The sequence below is a fragment of the Populus alba genome, chromosome 11 (genome assembly GCF_005239225.2).
Source record: "Populus alba chromosome 11, ASM523922v2, whole genome shotgun sequence".
NCBI classification, from domain to species: domain Eukaryota; kingdom Viridiplantae; phylum Streptophyta; class Magnoliopsida; order Malpighiales; family Salicaceae; genus Populus; species Populus alba.
In genome coordinates this window covers 19,210,701-19,233,572 of record NC_133294.1, presented here as the reverse complement: position 1 = coordinate 19,233,572, position 22,872 = coordinate 19,210,701, and the positions used below count along the sequence as shown (strand labels likewise).

General features: G+C 30.7%; 2 protein-coding genes across 6 annotated transcripts; one reads left to right on the top strand and one right to left on the bottom strand.

Annotated features, from left to right (window-relative positions):
- Positions 1-1,426: 1,426 nt before the first annotated feature.
- On the bottom strand, positions 1,427-3,432 carry LOC118031394 (homeobox-leucine zipper protein HAT22). 4 transcript variants are annotated; one of them, XM_035035787.2, is made up of 4 exons: positions 2,740-3,432; positions 2,534-2,613; positions 2,107-2,401; positions 1,427-1,578 (listed from the first exon to the last, which is right to left on the bottom strand). In XM_035035787.2, exons 1-3 carry the CDS (start codon positions 3,187-3,189, stop codon positions 2,119-2,121), a joined length of 813 nt encoding a protein of 270 aa, XP_034891678.1. In that variant the 5' UTR covers positions 3,190-3,432; the 3' UTR covers positions 1,427-1,578; positions 2,107-2,118. The 4 variants fall into 4 exon arrangements, with proteins under 4 accessions (XP_034891678.1, XP_034891680.1, XP_034891679.1 ...); XM_035035789.2 differs by lacking the exon at positions 1,427-1,578 and adding an exon at positions 1,685-1,702; XM_035035788.2 differs by lacking the exon at positions 1,427-1,578 and adding an exon at positions 1,876-1,892.
- Positions 3,433-16,987: 13,555 nt separating this feature from the next.
- Positions 16,988-21,977, top strand: LOC118031393 (branched-chain-amino-acid aminotransferase 2, chloroplastic). Of its 2 annotated transcripts, XM_035035784.2 has the most exons (10): positions 16,989-17,199; positions 17,709-17,782; positions 17,912-18,083; positions 18,237-18,413; positions 19,302-19,433; positions 19,520-19,618; positions 19,770-19,886; positions 19,994-20,089; positions 21,429-21,541; positions 21,696-21,977. In XM_035035784.2, the coding sequence occupies exons 1-10, from the start codon at positions 17,128-17,130 to the stop codon at positions 21,805-21,807; spliced, it is 1,164 nt and encodes a 387-aa protein (XP_034891675.1). In that variant the 5' UTR covers positions 16,989-17,127; the 3' UTR covers positions 21,808-21,977. The 2 variants fall into 2 exon arrangements, with proteins under 2 accessions (XP_073268427.1, XP_034891675.1); XM_073412326.1 differs by lacking the exon at positions 21,696-21,977 and having other exon boundaries at positions 16,988-17,199; positions 19,994-20,329; positions 21,429-21,547.
- The last annotated feature ends 895 nt before the right edge of the window (positions 21,978-22,872 follow it).

Sequence of the window (22,872 nt, the reverse complement as noted above, 5' to 3'; positions counted from 1 at the left end):
AGTTTGCGCTAGACCAGTAACCATAAATAATTGCAAATTATAAGATTAAAAGTTTTTTGTTAATATCAAAAAGAAATGTACAAACATTTACAATGTGTTTTTAACATAAAAGGATCTTTATTGAAAATGAAATAAAAACTTATTCATATATTTAATTAAATAATTTGAGAATTGTATTTACCAAAATTTTTAAAAAATTATTTACACTAACTAAAAACTATACCAAAAAGTTGTGAGATAGATACAAATTAGTGTATGTTTGGTATTGTAATACAATGTGTTTTTTAATTGAAAATATATTAAAATAATATTTTTAAATTTATATTTTTAGTTTTGACATCTTCTTATTAAAATCATCGAAAAACACTAAAAAACATCAATTTGATGTTTTTTCAAGTCAAACATAACTATGTATAGTTCTAAACGACTTGTAAAATACTTAATCTAATAATATAGATTATGGACCTAATTGGAGTTAATAACTTTATTTGTTGTAATTAATATTTCATTGAATTAAATGCCAATCAAAATAAACATGCATCAGAAAAATTATTAAATAATTTTTTTAAAAAAAAATATTATGTGGGATTGCAAAAAACAATGCTTGCTAATATTAGAAAAAAAAAGTTATAATCTTAGTAAAAAACCAAGTAAAAACTAAACGCTGTACTATTAAAAAAAATATAACAAAATTTATTTAATTAATTTATTTTAAGTAACTTCAATTAAAATTAAATGCCTACCAGGTAGGTCATCTTATATTTTTATTTAATTAATCTTAATTTAAGTTTTTTTAAAATAAAGTCAAATAAAGGGTCTGACATTTGGGATTGAGTAGCCTATGCACCTAGCCCAATAAAATAAAACCCACATAAGTGAGCCTGTAAAGCCAGGCTCATGCATGTAGACTTTTGTTTGTTTGTTATATATTTTTTTTTAATCCAAGCAAAGTAGCAGATGTCATGTCTTTTACCCCTATTTCTTTAAATAAAAGTGAAAGGTGCATTTCTTATCTGTTCAAAATCCTGTCATTATAATGGTAGCCAAAAAATCAGGGGCTGTTTTTTAACTTAATAGTCCATTTTTATCTACAAATATCTAATTAACACCTTTAACACATCAAATATAAAATTTAATTGAAAATATATTAATTTTTTTTACATCAAATATAAAATCTATCAAAAGGTATATAATTAAAAACTATTAATTTAATATTTTTTACATGAAAAGTAATTTTAAAAATAAACCAACTGAATATTTGCTTGGAATTTTTTTTTGGATGAAATAGAGCTAACAGCCTGAAAGAATTATATTAAATATGGAAAATTAGACCCTATACAATCATAATACAGCCCGATAAATTTCCATTTGAAATGATGAATTTTATCTTTGCCTTCTTTCTCCCATATATATATATATAAACTTACGAGTCTACGACATGCCTTTCTATCTCATAACATATAGAGCTGGGAATGACCATATACGGCTGCTTTCCCCCCATACCAAACGCTAACTCCAAACAAAATATGATTAACGAGCAGCTCAACTAGCGACAGTTTCCCTTCTTTGGAATTGAACCTGGTCAGTATATGTAACCAAACAAAAATTAAAGAAAATCTGCAGTAGCCATGTGTAGTTGGGTGATTCATTTTCTCAGGAATCCATATGTCCGAAGCACAAATAATTACACAACTCCTTTTAACTGACAAAAACAAAACGCAAAGTTAAAAATGTCGCATGGAGGTGCAAAGGGCACAATATTGTTGGAAAATATATAGAATTTAATACTGAGACTAGATCGTGAAATGCACCCTTTATTAGCGAGGTAAACAATCCTTGCATACACTGCCTTCTAGGAATAATAATGTTCAAATGTACCTCCATCTATTGATCTCATTATTTGAAGTACAATTATATTAATACAAATAACCCCAAAGAAGAAATGAAGTTACATCATAGAATTTTGTTAAGAATTTACAAGCATGATATACGTTTTTTTTTTTTTAAAAGGGCAGCGAGAAACCCTACAAAATTATAAGTTCAATCAGACTAGTCTTTACACTGGAGACAGAAGCCAGGTGTCAACAAAAATGCTGGTGTTCTGACCTTACAGGTTGCCTAGCAAGCTGCGGATGAGTGGGTATCGGGATTGTAGAAATTAGGCTTCTGCCCAACTGTGAAAGTGCTAGCAGACGAGCCTTGATCACTTCCACTGCAAATCCTCTCACAAGAAGGGCACATAGTAAGCGTCGCTGCAGGCAGCTGCATGTATACAGGTGAAGCAAGCTTCAATGATTTAAGCTCCTGCAGCTCTTTTTGCAGCCTCTTGTTCTCTAATGTTAGTGTTTCACAACATTTCTTCAGTAATTCACAATCTACCTCAGTTTGTTTCAGCTTACTCCTGCCAAAATTAAAGGCATTAATATATAACAAGCATCGGCCAAGCACCCGATACAAAATTACTTTTCGAGGACAAGGAACGGGAAAAAGAAAGGGAAATAAATTAAGAGACTTGTTTGATTAGACATGGAACCTGGCTCTTCTGTTCTGGAACCATACTTCTACTTGACGTGGCCTTAGATTGAGCTGTTCTGCTAAGACTTGCTTTTGCTTCTGATTAAATTCAAGAAATCAACAAATTAATCATAAAAAAACAGATAAGTTAGAATAAAAATCTTACCGTCATATATAAACGCGCAAGAGATAACTAATAAAGATAGTCGAAGATTGCAGACATACAGGATTCAGAGTGCTGTGATCCTTGAAGTTGTCTTCCAAAATGACTGATTGCTCTTTGGTAAGTCTAAGTTTCTTCCTGGGACTACCTTCTTCATCTTCATCACTAAGCCTTGAAGAGACTCTCTCTACATCTACTTCTTCACCAATACCAAATTCTCTCTCCTTCTTAATACTCGAGTTAGAAAATGATGATACTGCACTAAGAGATGACGCCTGCGGCTGCAAATCTGCACCGGTTTTTTTAGTAATCGATCGGTACACCTCGTCTGAAGGACCTAATGTCAGAGATGGGAGCAAGAGATCATATTTCAAGGCTAGTTTATCCTTCTTAATTGGTTGAAAAGGATGGTCTGATTGAGAACAATTCTCTTGCTCGGCGCCATGGAAGCTGCCAAGCCCTAGACCAAGGCCTGTGTTGCAAGGATCATCAGTAGTTCCAAAACCCATCATGTAAAAGCTATTGATGCTGCCGGAGTAGCTTGAGCTAGCATTAAATATTGGAAATATATGAAGGTGTAATAAAGTATACTTGATATATAAATGTAATGTGATTAATTAAGGGGTTGGGGAAAGTGTCGAGGAAGAAGATGTGGGGCTGATTATTATTGAAGGAATAAAAGGAAATCAGCAGTAATATTCTAGCAGCGAATCTGGTTTGTGGGATTATGGAAAAGTTCCCATGTCCCTTTGTCCTCATAGCTACGTTGACCATGGAAAAGTTTCACATTTCTTCCTTCCATTCCATCATTAGAACTGTATTAAATATGTATGTATGCATGCACATCTGTGCCCAGTCGCTGAACAATTTTTTTCATGATATCGTAATTTGAAGTATATATATATATATATAAACCTGTGGATCACGAGTACTGTTTAAGCCCTCAGTTATGAGACTACTTGTTGATTATGATTGACAACAAATTTAGTGAATAGTGGTCGAGAAGGAGACAACATTTTAAAATTCGGAAGGAGACCCATCATTTATGTTCTTCTATGTACAACTAAATGCAGAACCCCCCAAATTTCCACTACTAAATGGCTTCCCTCGTAAGATAAGGATCTTTTACCTAGATTTGGCTTCTTAGTTAAGTACTATTAATTTTACTCTTGGTCTGAATTCTTTAGGGCATCGACTAGGTTATTGACTGCGCTTTATTATTTTTTTCTGTTTCCAAATAAATTTTTAACAACTAATTCTAAAATCACATGTGCTTTCTCGTGGGTATAGGATTAAAAGTTTTTATTTTTAACACCAAAAATAAATGTGTACAAACATTTTCAATGTGTTTTTAATATAAAAAGGATCAAATCCATCCTAAAATACTAAAAAAAAACTAATTTAATTTTTTTTTTGAAGTAAAACATACTTTTCAAACACAATTCCAAACAAAAAAATAAATAACCTATAAAATATTTGATCTCATAACATAGAATATAAAAATTAAATTTATTGTTTATGCTACATGTATGTGTTTTAGAAAACCCAATAGGTGATTTATTGTATCAATCCGAGTTTCACAACTTAACCTATCAAACTCGCAATCTGGATCATGGACTCCATAAGATTTAATAAATTTGTTTTTTAAATTATTTTTTTACTTAATGATATGATAAAAGAAAAACACTCATAAAATTGAGCACTAAGCAAATCTTAAGCCATTTATTTGAGACTGTAATAACTTCATATAAATCAAACTTTAATAAATTATGAAGATGAATTCAAAATCAATGAAATATTAAAGAATAAAAAAAACAAACAAAAAAGAATTCAATTAAAATAAGCACTCAAAAAATTGAGCATCAACCAAATGTAAGGACATTTATTTGAGACAACAATAATATCATAAAAAGCAAACTGAGATAAATTATAAAGAATAATCCAGAATTAATAATTTATTAAAAGATAAAATAAAAAAAATAATTCAATAAAAAAAATAAAAAAATATATTAAAAAATAAAAAAAATGGAGCTTCTTCATTGTTTATGAACAATGAAGGAGTTGGGGTAAAACCTCAGTTCTTTTAGTATACTAAGTAACTAGTTTACAGGTCTATGCTATGTACACCATAGATCAAATAAATGTTTTTGAATATAACAAAAAAGTATCAAGGTAACTATTTGACATTGTTATTAAACTCGACCAAGTGGGTGAACCTCAAAATCTTTCAATCCTCTTCTTTGCCTAGCATAGGTTTAACATTATGTTGTGCTAGAATTTTTTTAATGTGACTCAGTCAACTTGATTGATTTAAAAACAACTCGATCATCTAGTAAAATAATTTTGAGGATGAAGTTGAGAAAAAAATAGAAATTGACAAGAAAAAACCCCTCAACCCTACTGTTTTTCTATCCTAGGTTTAAAATTAAATCATGTGAGAGTTGTCTTGATGTGACCCATCGACTTGGTCAATCCAAAGGTAACCCGGTTGACTGGAAAAAAAAAATACGATGATGAAATCGTTAAAAAAAATAAAATTGATAGAAAAAACTTTTCGATCTAACTTTTTGTTTAGCCAAGTTTAAAATTAAACCATATTGGAGTTGTCCTAACGTAATCCAGTCAACTTGACAGGTTCAAAGACAACCCGAATAATTGTTAAAAAAATTCTAATGATAAAATTGAGAAAAATAAAAGAAAATTGAGAAAAATAAAAGATAAAATTAAGAAGAAAAAAAATGAAACTAAAATAAAATACAGGGAGGGAATGGAAAAAAAAAAGAAGAGAGAGAGAGGATTTAATTAAAAAGAAGAAGTAACTTTAATGATTATATAAACAATGAAGCTACATGAAAAAATGCTAATGGTTTTTAGTAGAGAAGAGTAATTGATAATAAAAACCTTTCATAATTTTATCAATTGAAATTATATCATTAGTGTTTAATGTTATTTATTTATTTATTAAAATTGTTGTTTCTAACTTAAAATAATTTTTTATTATTAAAATAATCCAATAAATATAATATATAACAACAACAATAATCAAGCCTAAATCTCAAACTAGCCGGGCCTGCTACAACGATTCTTTCACTCATTTTGCCTGATCATATATACGTCTTTAATTATAATATAAAAAAATATATATATTTTAAATAACATACCATGGTTCAATTGCTTTAGTTTATGAATTCAATGTTCTCAAGCCATCCGAAATGAAAAGAAAAAAAAGAAAGGAGGTGGTATTTAACATATATATATATATATATATATATATATAACCAAATTAACTAATATTTAGTTGAAGTTGAATTATACTTGCTCAGTTCACAGAAACGATTCGGAAGATATTTTCACTTTATTTTGTGGGTGTGAAATCCACTCAAGCAGCATTATTTTGTATCCATATTGCAAGTGGATGGACTAAATGCATGGAGTGCATTAGTGAGATGAGTTAGGTTGCCCTCACGACGGAAACAGCCAAGAAGTACAAGAGCTAGCAAGGTGCTTTCCATATGCTCTAATGTCCCTTTTTCCTTAAATATATAGTAGGTGTAATAGTATTAAAAACTTGAAATAAAAAAAAATATATATTTTTTATGATATTAAATTTGAGTTCTGTAGTTTTTAATATAATAGTTATTAAAAGTTTATATAATTATTAATTTTAAAATTAATTAAAATAAATACAAACTGATTAGATATCCACTTAAAAAAAACAAGTTAATTGACGTGATGGTAACAATTCCATCGCCATTATCACCTGCGTTTTGCTCTCGGAATGCTAGTTGCGTTCGGAATATATATTTTTGGCAATTGGGCGTATGACCTTCATATGGATGATCGTTGACCTCAACATCCAATCATTGCAGGCTTGTTTGGAAGGGACCACCACAAGCCATCATCTGAATTTCAAGAGAGGTATAATGTGCCCATGGAATGCAGAATGTTTGGCAGCACTGCCGTGCTTTGAAAAAAAAAATATTTCTTATTTTTATTAATGCGGATACAAAAAATGTATTGATACACAAGCTTAAACTTGAGAAATTACAGAATCTCTTTCATGTCAAATCCAATGATGTGAGATCATACCCGAAATCGTACGAGCAATCCACCGACTAATCTCCGAAGTTCAATGCATCATTTCTGTAGGTCAAGAATTGTACATTGATTAGACATTTAAACCATTTGATAACCATATATCAACCAACGGCTATTTTTCATGCTTTGTTTCGTTAAAAAAAAACTTCATGAAGACTTGGGCATAATGAAAAGTAATTTATAAATGATTAATCCTTGAAAAATTTGTTTAGCATGTATTAATTAGATAGAATTATCAAAATGATAAAAAAAAAAATGATAGAATTATTCAAGTTTTTTTTTTTTTACATCAACATAATAAAGAAAAATCAGTAAAATATCAATTTATAAAATATTTAGAAAAATAACAAATCTTAATGATTTTCAAGCATTATTAATGATTCGTGAGGCTTGTGATTCACTAAAAAAACTAGCCGGTATAGCTTAACTTCTTGTCATAAAAAAACCTAGAAAACAGATACATAACAATTTAGAAATACAATTCACAACTAATCTCCCCAACACAATTCAAAAAGAAAAAGAAAAACACATCACAACTCATAACTAAACACAATAAAAATTAAGATAACATTTTATTAAATTTAAATGAAATTCATGATTCATAACATTAAAGCATATATCTAACTACACCTAACTACTTCTAACTACACCACCTAACTTTCAACCAAAAAACAAAATTACACCTAACTATATCTAAACAATCTCAGAAAAGGATGCAGGTTAGAATATTGGTTTCCTTGAATACAAGTAAAAAAATTCATTTTATCTCTCATGGATGGGCCTCCACCACCTTAACTTGACGACGAGCTTGTAGCACTCGTGTAAGGGTTGGCACAAAATCATCACAAGTTGTACACATTCCTGAAACTTTCATGGAAGGACTTGCCTCCCTTATTACACATCCCCGTTCATTATAAGCACTCTTATCTTCTGTTAAAATCGCTTCACGACGCTCAATCTCTCCAACCTCTTGAAGTATGGCATGAAAAAAATTAAGTGTATTCTTGGCCAGGGCATATATCATCTCATCGACACCTTAATGTATAGTAAATGCGACTCTCCGAGCCTCTAGTAATATAAAAAAATAAATTTAATAAATACAATAAAAAATAATTAGCACTCATCATCTATAACAACATCAACAATGTTACTTGGCACTTGAGTGAACTCCATACTGAAAGAGATTTCTTATATAAATCTATTATTCAAGTAGAGCTCTAAAATATTCATCTTATTAATGTTGACAAACCTAAACATTAAGTTCACACTTTTGTCACTATAAATGAATACAACGACTTAACAAGTTGGACTAACCTTAATTTGCATTATTCCCAAAATAAATTAAATTCAAACATATATATTCTAACCAAGTTGATTACATAACATTATAGATAACTTATTAAGAGACATATCTAGTGTAATAGTTAGAACTCATTGATTTCTCCATTGCAAATAATATTATTATCAGTATTGATAATGATACCGTCATAAAAACATAATATTTTAATATTATGAGATATTTTATCACACAACATAACAAAACTTGAGTTTAATTTATCAATCAAGTCGAATAATAGACTTGAAACTCATCAAACTGTTTTATTTCTATAAATGTATTTTACTTGGGGGGGGGGGGTCATTATACAAGCCTTCAATCGTAAGTTTTTTAGCCAACACGAGTACGTATAAATTGACTTTGATATACCTATAGGATATATAATAATTATTAGCAAGTCCAAGAGGATGACGTGAATATATAATTACGTTAGCAATAAACAATTATGCTCTTAAATCAAACGTGAGTCCAAACGACAAAATAAAGCACAAACGGAAGCTTATTAACGAAGGATTCCTTATGCTGGTTCTCCTGTCATCTTCTCTTTTCCCATTTTATACTTAGGCTTTGTTTGTTTCAAGGAAAATGAATTCCCGGAATTCATTTTCCTCACTTTCCCATGTTTGGTGACTATCAAGAAAATAAGTCAAAGGAAAACCAATTCCTTTCAATTCCAGTCAACTTAAACTTTCTCTTTCCCCGTAGGAAAGTGTTTTCCTTCTGATAAAGAAAGAAAAACACTTTCCTTAGCGGACACTGCCAATGAATTTTAATTAACAGCTACAGTAGTATCGCATTTTAATTCACTGCTACAGTAGCAGCGAATTAAAATGCAATGCTACTGTAGCAGCGACTTATAATTCACTGCTGTAGCATTGAATTATAATTCGCTGCTACTGTAGCAGTTAATTAAAATGCAAAGAGTTGTTTATTTTATTTAAATAATGGGTTTTTGATTAAATCAAAGTTTAATTAAGTCTTCAAACTCAATTAAATTCTTGATTTCATTAATTAAAATAATCTAAAATTTAATTAAATTAATTCTCCAATTAAACCCTTGATTTAATTAATTAAACTAGTCAAAAGTTTAATTAAATCTTTAAACTTCCAATCATGTTGCCCTTAACCTAAATTTTAATTCATCCTTCATTTATTTTATTTTTATTTTTCATCATCTTTTTTTTTAAATAATAAAAATAAAAAGATCAAAATTGGGTTATGACAATTGTAAGTGATTAAATATTTTATATTAAATATTTTATATATATTAGATAAACTTGAAAAAAAAATTAATTCATTAATAAATTATTTTCCAGTTCATTTTCCATAACACAACCAAACACTGGAAAGTGTTTTCCAGTTCATTTTCCATAACACTACCAAACATCGGAAAATACTTTCCCGGAATTCACTTTCCAGGAATTCATTTTCCCCGAAATTCACTTTCCAAAAGGAAACCACTTTCCTGCAAACAAACGGAGCCTTAGTTGATTAAAAAAGAAAGACTCACATGACTGGTGGCACACCATTACCAATGTCTTCTTGACTTTTCAAAGTGCTATAAAATATTGTTTCGATCATATTTTTTAATTTCTCTTTCAAAAATTTAAATTAACATCTTTTTAGTATTATTTTAATATATATAGATATATTTTAAAAAGCAACAATATCGTAAGCAGGCTAAACATTTGGCACGACGATGGACACAGGGGCCCCACAAATGATTTGGCACGATGGGACATTCGATTCTAAAGGATAAATGATGATGATTTTTGGACAGTAGAGGTTGGCAATGATGAATGATGACTGGTGGTGTTGGAGATAAGGTTTCAGATATGTTCCCGGACTTTAAGGCTCCGTCTACCAGTGGGAGTGGGGGATTGTGCTCCTTGTTTGGCGTTTTGCACATTCCTTTTAGTGAACTACTACTCTTGTTCCGACCGTCCATCTCAGGTCACAAGCCACCCTTTTCCTCTACTTCAACTTGCTTGTTGATTTTAATCTACGTTATCACTACTTATTCTTCAGGCATCATCATTGCCGTACAAGGGATAGATCGGATACAGGCCCAATTTGGTTTCCTTGAACGTGAATCAAGAAATTAATTTCATCTCTTGTTTGTTAGTCTGTGTTTCTACTTCATGTTTCTTGGAACCTTTTCTCTGCGTTTTCTTCTGAGCTCATCTGAACCCAGCTTCAACTCATCTGAACATGAAGTTATGAAAAGATCAATATTAGGCAAGAGGGGCTACGTAACGCCTTGGTTTCTTTAAACTTGTTATTCTATAACTATGTTATTACTGCATGCTTATTTCTGGTTAGGGTTTCCATGAGAATTAATTTATAAAAGTAATTTCGGGAGCATGCAGGACAACATAAGTCTAGTCAGAGTAGCATAATCATCCTTGATTTTAAGGAGATGATGAGCTTTGTCATGGCACCGACTTCTCCGAAAGCAAGCCTTAGCTTACCCCACTCAAGATTGTCTTCGATGTCTGCCTTTCGTGTGGGACTAAACTTTCAAATTAAGGGGAGCATCATGTGTTCATGGCTGCCCTCTATATGCAAAGAATATAGAAACAGAGACAGTACCCATATTATTAGCCTCCACTTCTCTCTCCGAGGTGGCGATCGATTTCTACTTATCCTTCCTGGGAGTCGGAGCCCATACGATATTAAGTCATACACATGCGTAAAGTAATGTAGATAACGTCTATAATTATATTTTAGATCAAGTTGTGTATGTGTGTGTGTGTGTTTTTTTTTTAAATCTGATTATTTTTTAATTTATAGTTAGAAAATATTTCGTCAGTTTAAATGCTAATGCTTGCCATTAAATTTGAAAACTGGCAGAAGCTGAAATGACCATCAAATTACTGCCTGGTTTTAGGTGACACAAGGGTCAATTTAAAATAAAGTATTTTAGAGAGTGATAACAATTATTTTTTAAAGTATTTTTTGTTTAAAAATATATTAAAATATATATTTTTTTATATCAGCATATCAAATCATACATCTAAAAATATCAAAAACTTAATTTAAATACAAAAATAAAAAAATAGTTTTTTTAATAAAAAAACAGTGATGCATGAACGGGGGCTGTCTATGGACTCGTGTTTCCATCGGGAGAAGCATGAGATGATTATGATTAGATTTCTTTTTCTTTTTGTGATAATAATAAGATGTTGTTTGGTAGTGTGGCTGCGGGTGAGGTTCACCCGCAGCCACACATTTTAATGTTTGGTAACCAAGCAAAATCAGTTTTGCTTGGTAGGGCCCATGTTATTTCTGTTGGCCAGCCGCAGGAATTGAGAAGCAGCATTTTGTTGCTTCTCGTGGGTATTAACAGTGGAGCCATGCTCCATTGTCACCATGTCTTTTTTTTTTTTAATCAATAAGAAAAGTTTATTTATTTTTGAAAAACCAGTGAGCAAAGTTTATTTCCCCCCCCCCAAAAAACCAGTGCAATTAATCGTAAACAATATTTTTTTTTTGCTTTTTTAAAAAAATTAGTTTAAGGTGAATTAAATTTACTCATGCTGTAATCTCAATTTTATTCATGATAATATTTTACCTAATTTTATTGCATGCTCAAAAAATCATGGAAACTGTAGTTTTTGTCGAATAACTTTTGTACGTAATGAAATTGTAATTTTTTTTTAAAAAAAATTGTGTTTTACTCGAAAAACTAGTATTTAATATTATTTAATAACATTACATAAATTAAAAAGATATCGCATGATGACGTAACATTTATGGAATTTGATCGCAATTTCAATAATAAATATATCACAATCTTTATTATTTAATAACACTACATAAATTAAAAAAATCAGTTTTTGTTGTTGCGCGCTTAAGAAATCATGAAAAATATAGTTTTTGTTTGATAGATTTCGTATGTAATGACATTACATATAGTTTAATAAAATAATAAAAAATATTTGATATTAATATTATTTATTTCATGATGTAATAACAGTAGTTAAATCTACAATATTTAAATTAAAAATCATTAATATTAGTATATATATATATATATATTAATTATTTTATAACCTCAATTTGAAAAGCATTTTTTTAACCAAACATATTAAACTACTTTTTGTTCAACCTCAATTTTAACCACAGTTTTAACCAAACATATATTTTTTCAAACCAACTTCAACTAAAAATACTTTTTATAAAATAATTTTTTTAAAACCACAACCACGACAGCAACCGCAATACCAAACAACTTCACATAGCCTTCCAAAGGCATCTTTTTATTCTTGGACATGACCGGTCTCTAGCAAACCTAAAGTGATTGGGTGTAGTAAACGGGCCCGAAACAGCGACCTTCCTTCTGTACCTAAGCGGGCTGATACATTTACATAAGCTCTCATTCCTCATTTTGTTGAAAAATGTTTTAAGGGTTGAAAATAGAGCCCAGCCCACTAAATGTAGATCATCTATCTTGGTGGGCCTAGATAGAGTATTGGGTTTGAATCGTGTCTCCATTGGCCCACATCTGAGCTAAATTGGTCTATCGTCCCTTAAATTTAAAGTCACTCGAGCCTTGTCGCGGCCATATTTTGTTATGTTTGAAATCGAGTCCTTCTATTGCTGCTAGTTTTAGTATACCTCATGTTTTTCCCAGTCATCTCAAGGCAATATTATTTCATCCCTCACCACAGTTTTTGAAATATGTGTCAGGTCGGGGAACGTTGCATTCCGGTGGATGAATTGATCAACGCTGATGAGGTTTTCCGCACTGGAACTGCTGTAGTCGTTGAACCTGTCGGCAGTATCGCATATCGAGATAGAAGGCGACTAATTGCGCTTGTTTTTATGGGGGTATTTTAGACTTCTAACACACTTTCATAAAAGTTTAGGAAAAATAACACTTGTGTGAGAAGTGAATTAAAATTTTGTGAAAATTCAATAATTAAAAAAAAGATATTCAAGATCTAATGCTAAAAATACAAAATGACTCATCGGGAACAAATCAGAGCTCTGTTTGTAACATACCCATATCTTTAGAAAAATTTTGATGAGATGATTTTAATCACACTTTAAAATACCACCAAATATAATTATAATTTCTTTTGATGAGTTGTTGTAAACACAAACTCATTCTTTCTTTCATTTTTTTTTCTCATCTCATTTCTCTCACATGCGATTTCACCTTATTTTTTTTTTTTTTTTGTTATTGGATCTTTAATTTTATTTTTTAATTATTAAATTTTTATAAAATATCTGGTTGACTTTATGGAGGTTAATTATCTACAAAATAAAGATATTTTAAAACATTTACTGACCAACCTCTATGTTAAATAGTGGACGTGATCTCTATTCTAAAAGATAATTATGTATAAAAATGATATTCTAAAATTCTGTTGTGTTCAAATATGTAATTTTTCAACATCTTTTCCACATGTATTATTTTCCAAAACCTTCTAGAAAACCATGTTATTTTTTTAAAAAATCCGTTTTTATGCCACTTGTTTTCCATTTCTTTTTGAAAAAAATCGAGCGTTCTTCGGTTGCAGAGAAGATATTTATGTTAAATGACGAAACGAAATCTCGTCTCCCATGGTACCACAAAGATCGCTCAACGAGTGGCAGGCTATAATTGAGCAAAAATCTAGTCCTACTGGCGTCGTCTACCGGCCCGAGTCTACCAAATGAAAACAAAAAGATGCTTCAGGTAAATATCGCTTTCAGGACACTTTAGTGAACACTATTTAAGCGGGCATCGAAGACGACAATTTCACTTCCGGCAGAACATGACGGGCCATTTACAGGCAATGGAAAGGCACGTCAATTTTTCACTCGGGGCTTGCTTGCACTGAAAGAAGATTTCGAAGCATGGTAGGCCGTCTTATTCAAATATTTTATTGACCTATCAACTCGACTTGATTTTCTTTGAGCCCATTTGCCAGTAAAAGGTGAGTTTATTGAACACCATTCCTCTAATGAGTACAATTATCCAGCTGCCTTTCTTTTAAAAAAGAAAATTCAATATTAAATAAATACTCATGGTTAATTAAATATTCATGTCAATATTAATTAATGGTAGAAATATTGATGTCTGTAAAATTTAAAAACTATTCAATGATAAAATCAATAATTTTAAGTAGAAATAATAATAACTAAAAGAAAAAGTTTTAAATTCCAAAAATAAAAATATTGGTTCTTAAAGCTCTAAGAACTAAGATATATAAGTTTGAAGAGTAGATAAAATGAACAATTTATCTAAGGGATTCAAGGGTATTTAAAACCTTCAAACCTTGTCATTTTTTAGTAGGAGGACAAAAAAAAATCATGAAATACCTTTTATATATCTACAAATATAGGGAGATATGATTATTTTTCACATAAAAATATCATGACAATAATTTTAAGATAGATCTATAATGCCTTAAACTTGGCTCATGATTGAACACAAATATATTGGATCTAACATCTTACCGGAATATTGGTGACTTGAGTTTGGCTCATAGCTAAATCTAAGTACATTGAGTATGATATTTTGGTAGATCTACAGTGATTTGGACTCGAATTGTGGTTAAACCTAATAATATTGTGTTTAGTATCTTACCAAACTTACGGTAACTTAAGCTCATTTCATGTTTGGACCCAAGTGTTTTGAGTTTGATATTTTACTAGACTTACGATAACATGAGCTTAACTCATGGTTAGATCTAAATGTGTTTAGATTTAGTTTATAATTTTATTTAAATATACTGGGTTTGATTTCCTGCCAAACTCATATTCAATTAAGTTAATATCCTATTATAGGTTTGGATTCCTTCAAAATATAAAAAATATTGAGTAGAAAATACAGAATCATTCCCTATCAAGACAACTTTTCACAATTTTTTATTTTCGTGAAACGAGTTGTATGCAATATTAGCTATGAAATAGCAAGGTGTATTTAATTTCTGGTGCAATATAGAAATATTTGTTGATCTTTTTTTTATGTCAACTAAATTTTCAATCCAATTTTGAATTAAAGCTAACTATTATCCCCGTAATACATAATAAAAGCAGGTGTAGACCGCTTTTCTGGCACTTGAAAGTTGTCGCTGTAGGGAGATTGATGAAGAAATCCACATGTTTATTACTCTCAGTAATAAATCCAATTTAATTTCTCGGGATAGTTAACTGAGCTTTATTTTATATTTTATATATGTTTCCATCAAACGTCATTTAACAGATTTTTTTTTATTTATTGAATCGGCTTGTTACTACAATATTGGAATTTTAATGAATAATATTTCAAGAGTTTGAACAATCCTGGATAATATTTCATCTCCAAACTATCTTTATATCATCTATTTTTATCTAAACGAATAAAAATACCCTCACATGAGAAAAAAGGGGTTAAAATAAAACATGGACATAGTGGAAGCTTTGTTTTTGCAAAATATTAAAAGGTTATTTACTTGAAAACGAAAAAGAAACATTTTATGATACCAAATGGATAATAATGAAGTTTGTTTTTTTTTCTTTGTTTGACTTGAGATTTTGAATACTAAAAGACATGTGTGCAAATCTCCAATTTTTTTAGTCTTTGTTGGCATAGAAGACGGACAAAGGTTTTCACTAAAAAAATGGGTATGGGCAACGGTTGTCTGACAAGGCATATTTATCCACATGGTTTTAGGAGAATCGTAATGCGTGGATCCATATCCAATTTTTACTTTTTTTCGCCTTCTGAATCTATTTTGAGCGAATTAACAAAATGGGAAAAGTAAAAGGTTATTTTGGGTAGATGCTGTCGTCCGAAAACAGTAGATAGTGTTTGGTTAACCGATCATGCTCATGAAGACAAAAAATGTTTAGTTAAAGAGATTGAAATAAAAATATCAAAATAAATTTATTATTTAGATAATTTTTAAGTAATTTTTTTATATTTTTAAAATAAGATGTACAAAAGATGACATGTCTTCAAAAATAATATTTTTTTTTATTTTTAAAATATCACTATAAAATGATTATTATCATAGTTTTAAAATTAAACTCGTGGGTCGATTTGGGGCAAAGCTCGAGTTACGAGTCGGGTTGATTCGGGTTAACTCAAGCCAGTGTAAGAATAAAAATGATTATTATTATAGTTTTAAAACTCGTTTCAGGAGTTGACCCAGGGAAATGGTCGTGAGTGGGGTTGATCGTTGACCCAAATCAATGTAAATATATAAATATTTATTATCATAGTTTTAAAACCCTACTTAAGGGTCGACCCGGATAAAGGCCCATGCCACGTGTTAGGAGTGTCAACTCGGGTTGATTCGAGTCAACATAAAATTACAGGGGTTATTATCATAGTTTTACAACTTGATTCGAGATCAATCAGGTCAAGGTTGGTGTCACGGATCAAGAGGGTTAACTCAGGTTAACTTGAATTAGTGTAAAGATAAAAATTATTATTACCATAATTTTAAAACTTAACTCGGGAGTCAGCTAGAACAATGCTTAAATCATAATTTAGGAGGGTCAATACAAAATGACCCGAGTCAACATATAAATAAAAATAATTATTATTATAGTTTTAAAATCTAACTAGTGAGTCGATCAAAAACAAGTTTAAGTCACTGGTCGGGAAGGTCAACCCATCAATTTAGTCCTAATTTTATAACTAGAGTTATTATAATATTATTAATTTCAATAGCCAATATAAACTAAAGTTAAAGATATATTTTTTTTTCATACTTTGTTAATTATAACCAAATGTTACCTTATCTTATTAATCATTGACAAAGGTAATTCTATCTTCTTCTTTTTATCTATCTTGTTGCTTCTTATCTTTATTATCTCTGTTTTTTTTTTACCCGATAGAATATACCTGGGTGGTGAAAAATTGTCTCTACAAATTTGGCGCTTCTCTTCGCTTTTTCTCGGCCTTACATCCCTCGCCAATAACTTGAATAACTCTCTCTCTCTCTCTCTCTCTCTGCTTTCTGTTTATCAAAAACCTCTGTTATTTCGTTGCCCAACTCTGAGTCATCTCTGTAATTCCGAGAGAACAGCAGGCATGATTCAAACGAATTCTGGCTTACGCAGTTTGGTTCAATCCTTACGACCCATCACTTCCTCTTTATCCGAGGTTTCTCTTTTTAAATCTTTTTTCTTTTAATTTGACCAGCGTAATTAAATTGCCACTGTAAAGTTGATCATAATATACTGATGATCCCTGGAGTATTTGTGTATTACATGGCTTACAAACCTGTATTGATTTCCTCGTTGGATTTCTATCTTCTTCTTCTTCTTTTTAATTACAATTAAATCATGTTCAATTTGATTGGTTTCGGAGGATGTACTTAGTCTTCCTCTTCCTCTTCTTCTTCTTCTTCTTGTTCTTTTTAATTACAATTAAATCATGTTCAATTTGATTGGTTTCAGAGGATATACTTTGTCTTCTTGTTTGCTTTTGCGTGTAAGAAACAGAGTCATGTCTTGGTCAATCATTTTTTCTCGTTTATCTTATGATATGAACGTGATCTTGTTGTTAGCCAGTATCTGTTCTTGTGTACAGTACCATCCTCTCTCTCATTTGACTTCCTATTGATGTGGGTGCTTTGAGCAAGAATTTTACCTGTTTGTGGATCCTTGCAGATTGCAGCATATAGTTGCTACACATCACAAGCAGCATCTGCTCTTCAACAAGTTAGCAGACCAAATTCATACAGGTAATTAGCACAATGATATTGCATTCAAATCATGTGCTTCATGTTCATGCCTTTCTTTCAAGGCAGTTATAACTTCATGACTCTAATAGAAGCTTTCGGGTTTTTGCTGTTCGTTGGTGGTGATTCTAGCGAGGATGAGTATGCTAAAGTGGATTGGGATAATCTCGGATTTGGCATCACACCAGTTGATTACATGTACACAATGAAATGTTCCAGTGATGGAAAGTTTGAACAAGGACAGCTTGCTCCATACGGAAATGTTGATTTGAGCCCTTCAGCAGCAGTCTTGAATTACGGGCAGGCAAGCTGCAATTTTAACCCCTTCTCAATAATTGAAAATTATTCCAGATTGTGTACGCTACTTCGTAAAGCTACAGGATTTAGAATCCCACATCATGGGACCAATAATTTGAGGCTTATGGAATAACTTAATGGAGTAAAAATATGTATTCAGGGACTTTATGAAGGCACAAAAGCATATAGAACAGAAGATGGGCGCCTACTGCTCTTTCGTCTGGATCAAAATGCCACACGGATGAAGATGGGCGCTGACAGATTGTGCATGGCCTGCCCCTCCAGTTATCAATTTATTGACGCGGTCAAACAAACTGCTCTCGCTAACAAGCGCTGGGTAACGGTCCTTCCGCTTTTCTTGCTATGTTGTTGATGAAATTTCACCCGTTTTCTGCAAGCAAAACAACATATTAATAATGGTGACAGTGACGGAAACGAAGGATGATAGAAGTTTGTTACATGTCAAATCGATTAAAAAGACTTTGTAAAATATTTAATTACAAGTTTACGATTATTTATATAAAAAAATTAGAAAATTTTAATAATATTATGTAGAAAAAAATAAACTAAGAAAAATACTCATTTCAAATATATATATAAAAAAATCATGGATTTCCTTTTAAAAAAACTAATTTTATTTTCCTTTTAAAAAAAAAACTCTTGTATAGGTATCCCTATATTAAAAAGAAGTCAAAAACACTTTATTGAGTTTAGTTTTAAGTTTTTTTTTTTATCAAAATATATCATTTTAAACGTGGGTTATCTCTAGGTTTCTAAGAAGTGAATACGAGGTAATTTGTATTTTTTTAAAGTAAAAATCATGTTTTTATAGCTTTTTAAGGTGTGATTTGTGTTTAAAATTTATTATACATTTTAAAAAAAACCACCACATTTCTAAACCAAACACCTTTCTAATATCTTTATACGAAGTTTCCACGTTATGGATCCTGAAAACATAACACATTTGCATAGTTCATTTCATTGTGAATCCTTAATACATGGAGATTTTTAAAATATTTAATTTTATGTATTTTTATTTTTACTTGTCAAAAAGCTATTATAACTATTTATATAGAAAATACTGGAAAATCCTAATTGAATAAGAAAAAATGAAGTAGAAAAAAATATTCCCTTCAAATTTTTTTTTTTAAAAACCTAGAAAAGCATTATAATAAAAATTAAAAAATAATAAAAAATACATTTTCCTAAAATATAGTCTTTACAGATTCCACCTCGAGGGAAAGGGACTTTGTATATCAGGCCGTTGCTAATGGGAAGTGGTGCTGTTCTGGGATTAGCACCAGCACCTGAATACACATTCCTCGTATATGCTTCTCCTGTCGGCAATTATTTCAAGGTGCGGTTTCCCTTCTGAGCTGAAATTCCTTGATGACTTTCGTGTCTATATAAATCTTCTTCTTCTTCTTCTTGTTTTTCATATAGGAGGGTTTGAAACCCTTGAACCTATGTGTTGAGGAGGAGTTTCATCGGGCTACTCGAGGAGGAGCTGGAGGCGTTAAATCCATCACAAATTATGCACCAGTAAGTCAATGCTTCTCTAAAATGATTAATTAAAGAACAAAAAATAACTAATGATCACTCTTGAATTTGGATTTGTTTGTATTCTTATAATACCGTGGCATCTTGTGCAATTTTTATGGAAATAATTAAGGTTTCTTTTTTCTACTTCTAGGTTTTAAAAGCAATGGCCAGAGCAAAAAGCAGAGGATTTTCTGATGTTTTGTACCTTGACTCGGCCAGTAAGAAAAATCTGGAAGAAGTCTCTTCTTGCAACATTTTCCTTGTGAAGGTACCGTTCAAATTCATCCTTATTGGTGGCCTTTTTTTTTTTTTTTTTTTTTTTTTTTCAATCTGGGTGTGTTTATCCTGAACTATATCTTTTATCAATCTATGCAGGGCAATATAATTTCTACTCCTGCTACAAGCGGGACTATTCTTCAAGGGGTCACTCGAAGAAGCATCATTGAAATTGCTCTCGATCATGGCTATCAGGTTTTTATTTTTTTGAAAGAAGGCTGCATGTATCAAAGAAAACTAAAATGGCAGAGCCCAATACTGCACACAAAAACAAAACAAAAGGGCTGCAGGCTAAAAACAACAGGGAAAAGGCTCCCCGCAAACCGAACGGATCAAAAAACTGGTCAGCTAAAAAACATTCCTATAGGGAGCTGCCCAATTACAAACTTCAAACACAAGTAATCCTGGACTTCTATGCGTTTAGAGGATTACTCGGTAAAAATCTGATATATCATCTTTAGACTGCGTTTATTTTCTGTTAGTTTTTATGGTAGCGATAAAACAAACACAACAATATGTTTTATAACAAATAAAATTCTATTTTACACCATATAACCCACTGAAAAATTAAATTTGAGACGTAATTTTTATATATTTTTGTAATTGTAAAAAAATTTTAAACCTTGTTTAGTTTTGTGTTTTAAAAGTATTTTAAAAAAAAAATTATTTATTATTTTTTTTTACTTTAAATTAATATTTTTTTAGTGTTTTCAGATCATTTTGATGTGCTAATATCAAAAATAATTTTTTTAAAAATAAAAAAAATATTATTTTGATACATTTCCAAGTAAAAAACACTTTGAAAGACAATTACAACTATACTTCCAAATATAATTATCATATATTTTATATATGTTTTTTTCTATATATAAACTTCAACTATAATTTTTACTAAACATGTATCTAAATTTAACTAACCACAGCTAACCATATTTTTTTAAAACTTATTTTTTCAAACTACAACTACAAAAACTAATTAAAAAATAAACACTCTTAGAGATTTTTATGCGTATTGAACACATAAGAAAGTTATTTTTGACAAAATGCAAAAACCTGTTTCAGCTTTCTTTTTGTTAGAAATCAAATAAAACCTTGGGAAAACGGCTATTAAATCCTCCAATTACAATCCCATATCATCGAGTCCTCAAGTTTACTACTTTTATCAATCGAGTTCTTAAAGGACGCACTGTTCTCAATTATAGCCTTATATCTAAAACTGGTACAAAGCTTCAAGAAAAAAATGTCAAAGTGAAGCGTCTTTGTTTTATTGCATAAAAAATACAATTCGACAGGATTCGTTAACGAGATATGAATGAAGGGATATAATTGAGAAACCTGGATAGGTCCAAATGTGAAAACTTGGAAGACTTTATTCATAGATGATTAGTTGTCTGGAGATTAATTTGTTATTTGCCCCTCTCTCTCTCTGTTTCTTTTTTTCCTTGCATACTGGAAGCCTGGAACATGGATTGTAAGATTTCAGTCCATTGCTCTGAGGACTCGATCTGAAATACACAATGTGAAATTGAACCAGGTCGAGGAACGTGCAATTCCGGTGGACGAATTGATGGATGCCGATGAAGTTTTTTGCACGGGAACTGCAGTAGGTGTTGCCCCTGTGGGCTCGATTACATATCAGGATAGGAGGTAAACAACTACTTCTACAGAGCATATATACCTCTGATAACTACTGTCGGAATTGAAAAAGAATTGTTAATTCCTCTCTTTTTTTGTGGCATCAACTAAATAATGTCACCAATCAATTGCTTCAATCTGCATATAAAAACCTGTGCAAATGCAGAGTTGAGTACAACGTCGGAGAAGAGTCCGTGTCTCAGAAGCTCTACTCGATTCTTGAAGGGATTAAAACGGGAGTTATCGAGGATAAGAAAGGCTGGACTATTAAGATCTAGTGATCACTCATCAGAAACGTGCACTAGATAGATGCCTTCGTGTATGCATTGAAATAACAATTAATGGTATGATTGTACAGAATCTTCTTCTTGAGCCTCAACTTGTACTCCATATCTTTATTGTGTGCACATATATATAATGAATCACACGATTGCTTTTATGCTGGATACATATTGTTGTTTATAAACTCTTTATTCCTAGAACAGCTGTAGGCGATAAGATCAAGGGCCTCCACGTACAAAACAGAGCAAGGACTAGTGATTTGGATGGGTTCAAGAGCAAAAATAATTTAGCTTTTCAAGTAGAAAAACTAATAAATTACTAAGACTAAAATATAGAGCTGTAAAGAAACATGCTATAAGATAGAGTTTTTTTTTTTTATTAAGAAATATTAAACTCCACAACCAAGTAAATTTGAGACTAATTTAGAAACAGTAACCCACTTAAATAATTTTTTTATTTAATTAAATATTAAAAAAATAGATGATACTAAGATATTTTTTGTTTTTATTTATAAAAATACCGCTTAACCCCTATATCCAAATAATTATTTTAAAAAAACACTCAGCGACAAGCCTTGCAGCAAAGCTATTGAAATATCATTTTCAAGGGTAGGAGAATCATTATATTACGTAAAAAATGGAAAATATCAAAAAAGCCCCTAGAACATAGCTAAATGTATTTTTTCTTGTTTTTTAAGGGTAATAAAGTAATTTCATTGCTCCAAAATAGCATGCCCTTAAACAATTCTAGAATGATAAAAGGACCAAATAAAAAAACCATTGGAAAACAATATTGTATAATTTTTTTTGAAGAAAATAATTATCAACTCATTATTACAACCCACAATAAATTAAAACACATATACAATACTTTTCCCACGTAATTTAGGTTTTTGTTATATGCCAACCATCTAAAGTTGTAAAGATAAACTACCATAAATTAGGAAAGAAGCACATAACCTTACTAAAACAAGTAAACATCATAAAAAAAATAGCAGCTTTATACACAAATCATATCTAGGCACGGGTTGATAAAACTCTAAAAAGAAAACTAAGTAAATG

Coding starts and splice junctions, on each gene's coding strand:
- LOC118031394 (XM_035035787.2), bottom strand. CDS start 3,189: ATGATGGGTTTTGGAACTACTGATGATCCTTGCAACACAGGCCTTGGT. Junction 2,614..2,739: donor ATCACAGCACTCTGAATCCT/GTATGTCTGCAA, acceptor GAATTTAATCAG/AAGCAAAAGCAAGTCTTAGC. Junction 2,402..2,533: donor TTCCAGAACAGAAGAGCCAG/GTTCCATGTCTA, acceptor TAATTTTGGCAG/GAGTAAGCTGAAACAAACTG.
- LOC118031393 (XM_035035784.2), top strand. CDS start 17,128: ATGATTCAAACGAATTCTGGCTTACGCAGTTTGGTTCAATCCTTACGA. Junction 17,200..17,708: donor TCACTTCCTCTTTATCCGAG/GTTTCTCTTTTT, acceptor GGATCCTTGCAG/ATTGCAGCATATAGTTGCTA. Junction 17,783..17,911: donor AGCAGACCAAATTCATACAG/GTAATTAGCACA, acceptor TGGTGATTCTAG/CGAGGATGAGTATGCTAAAG.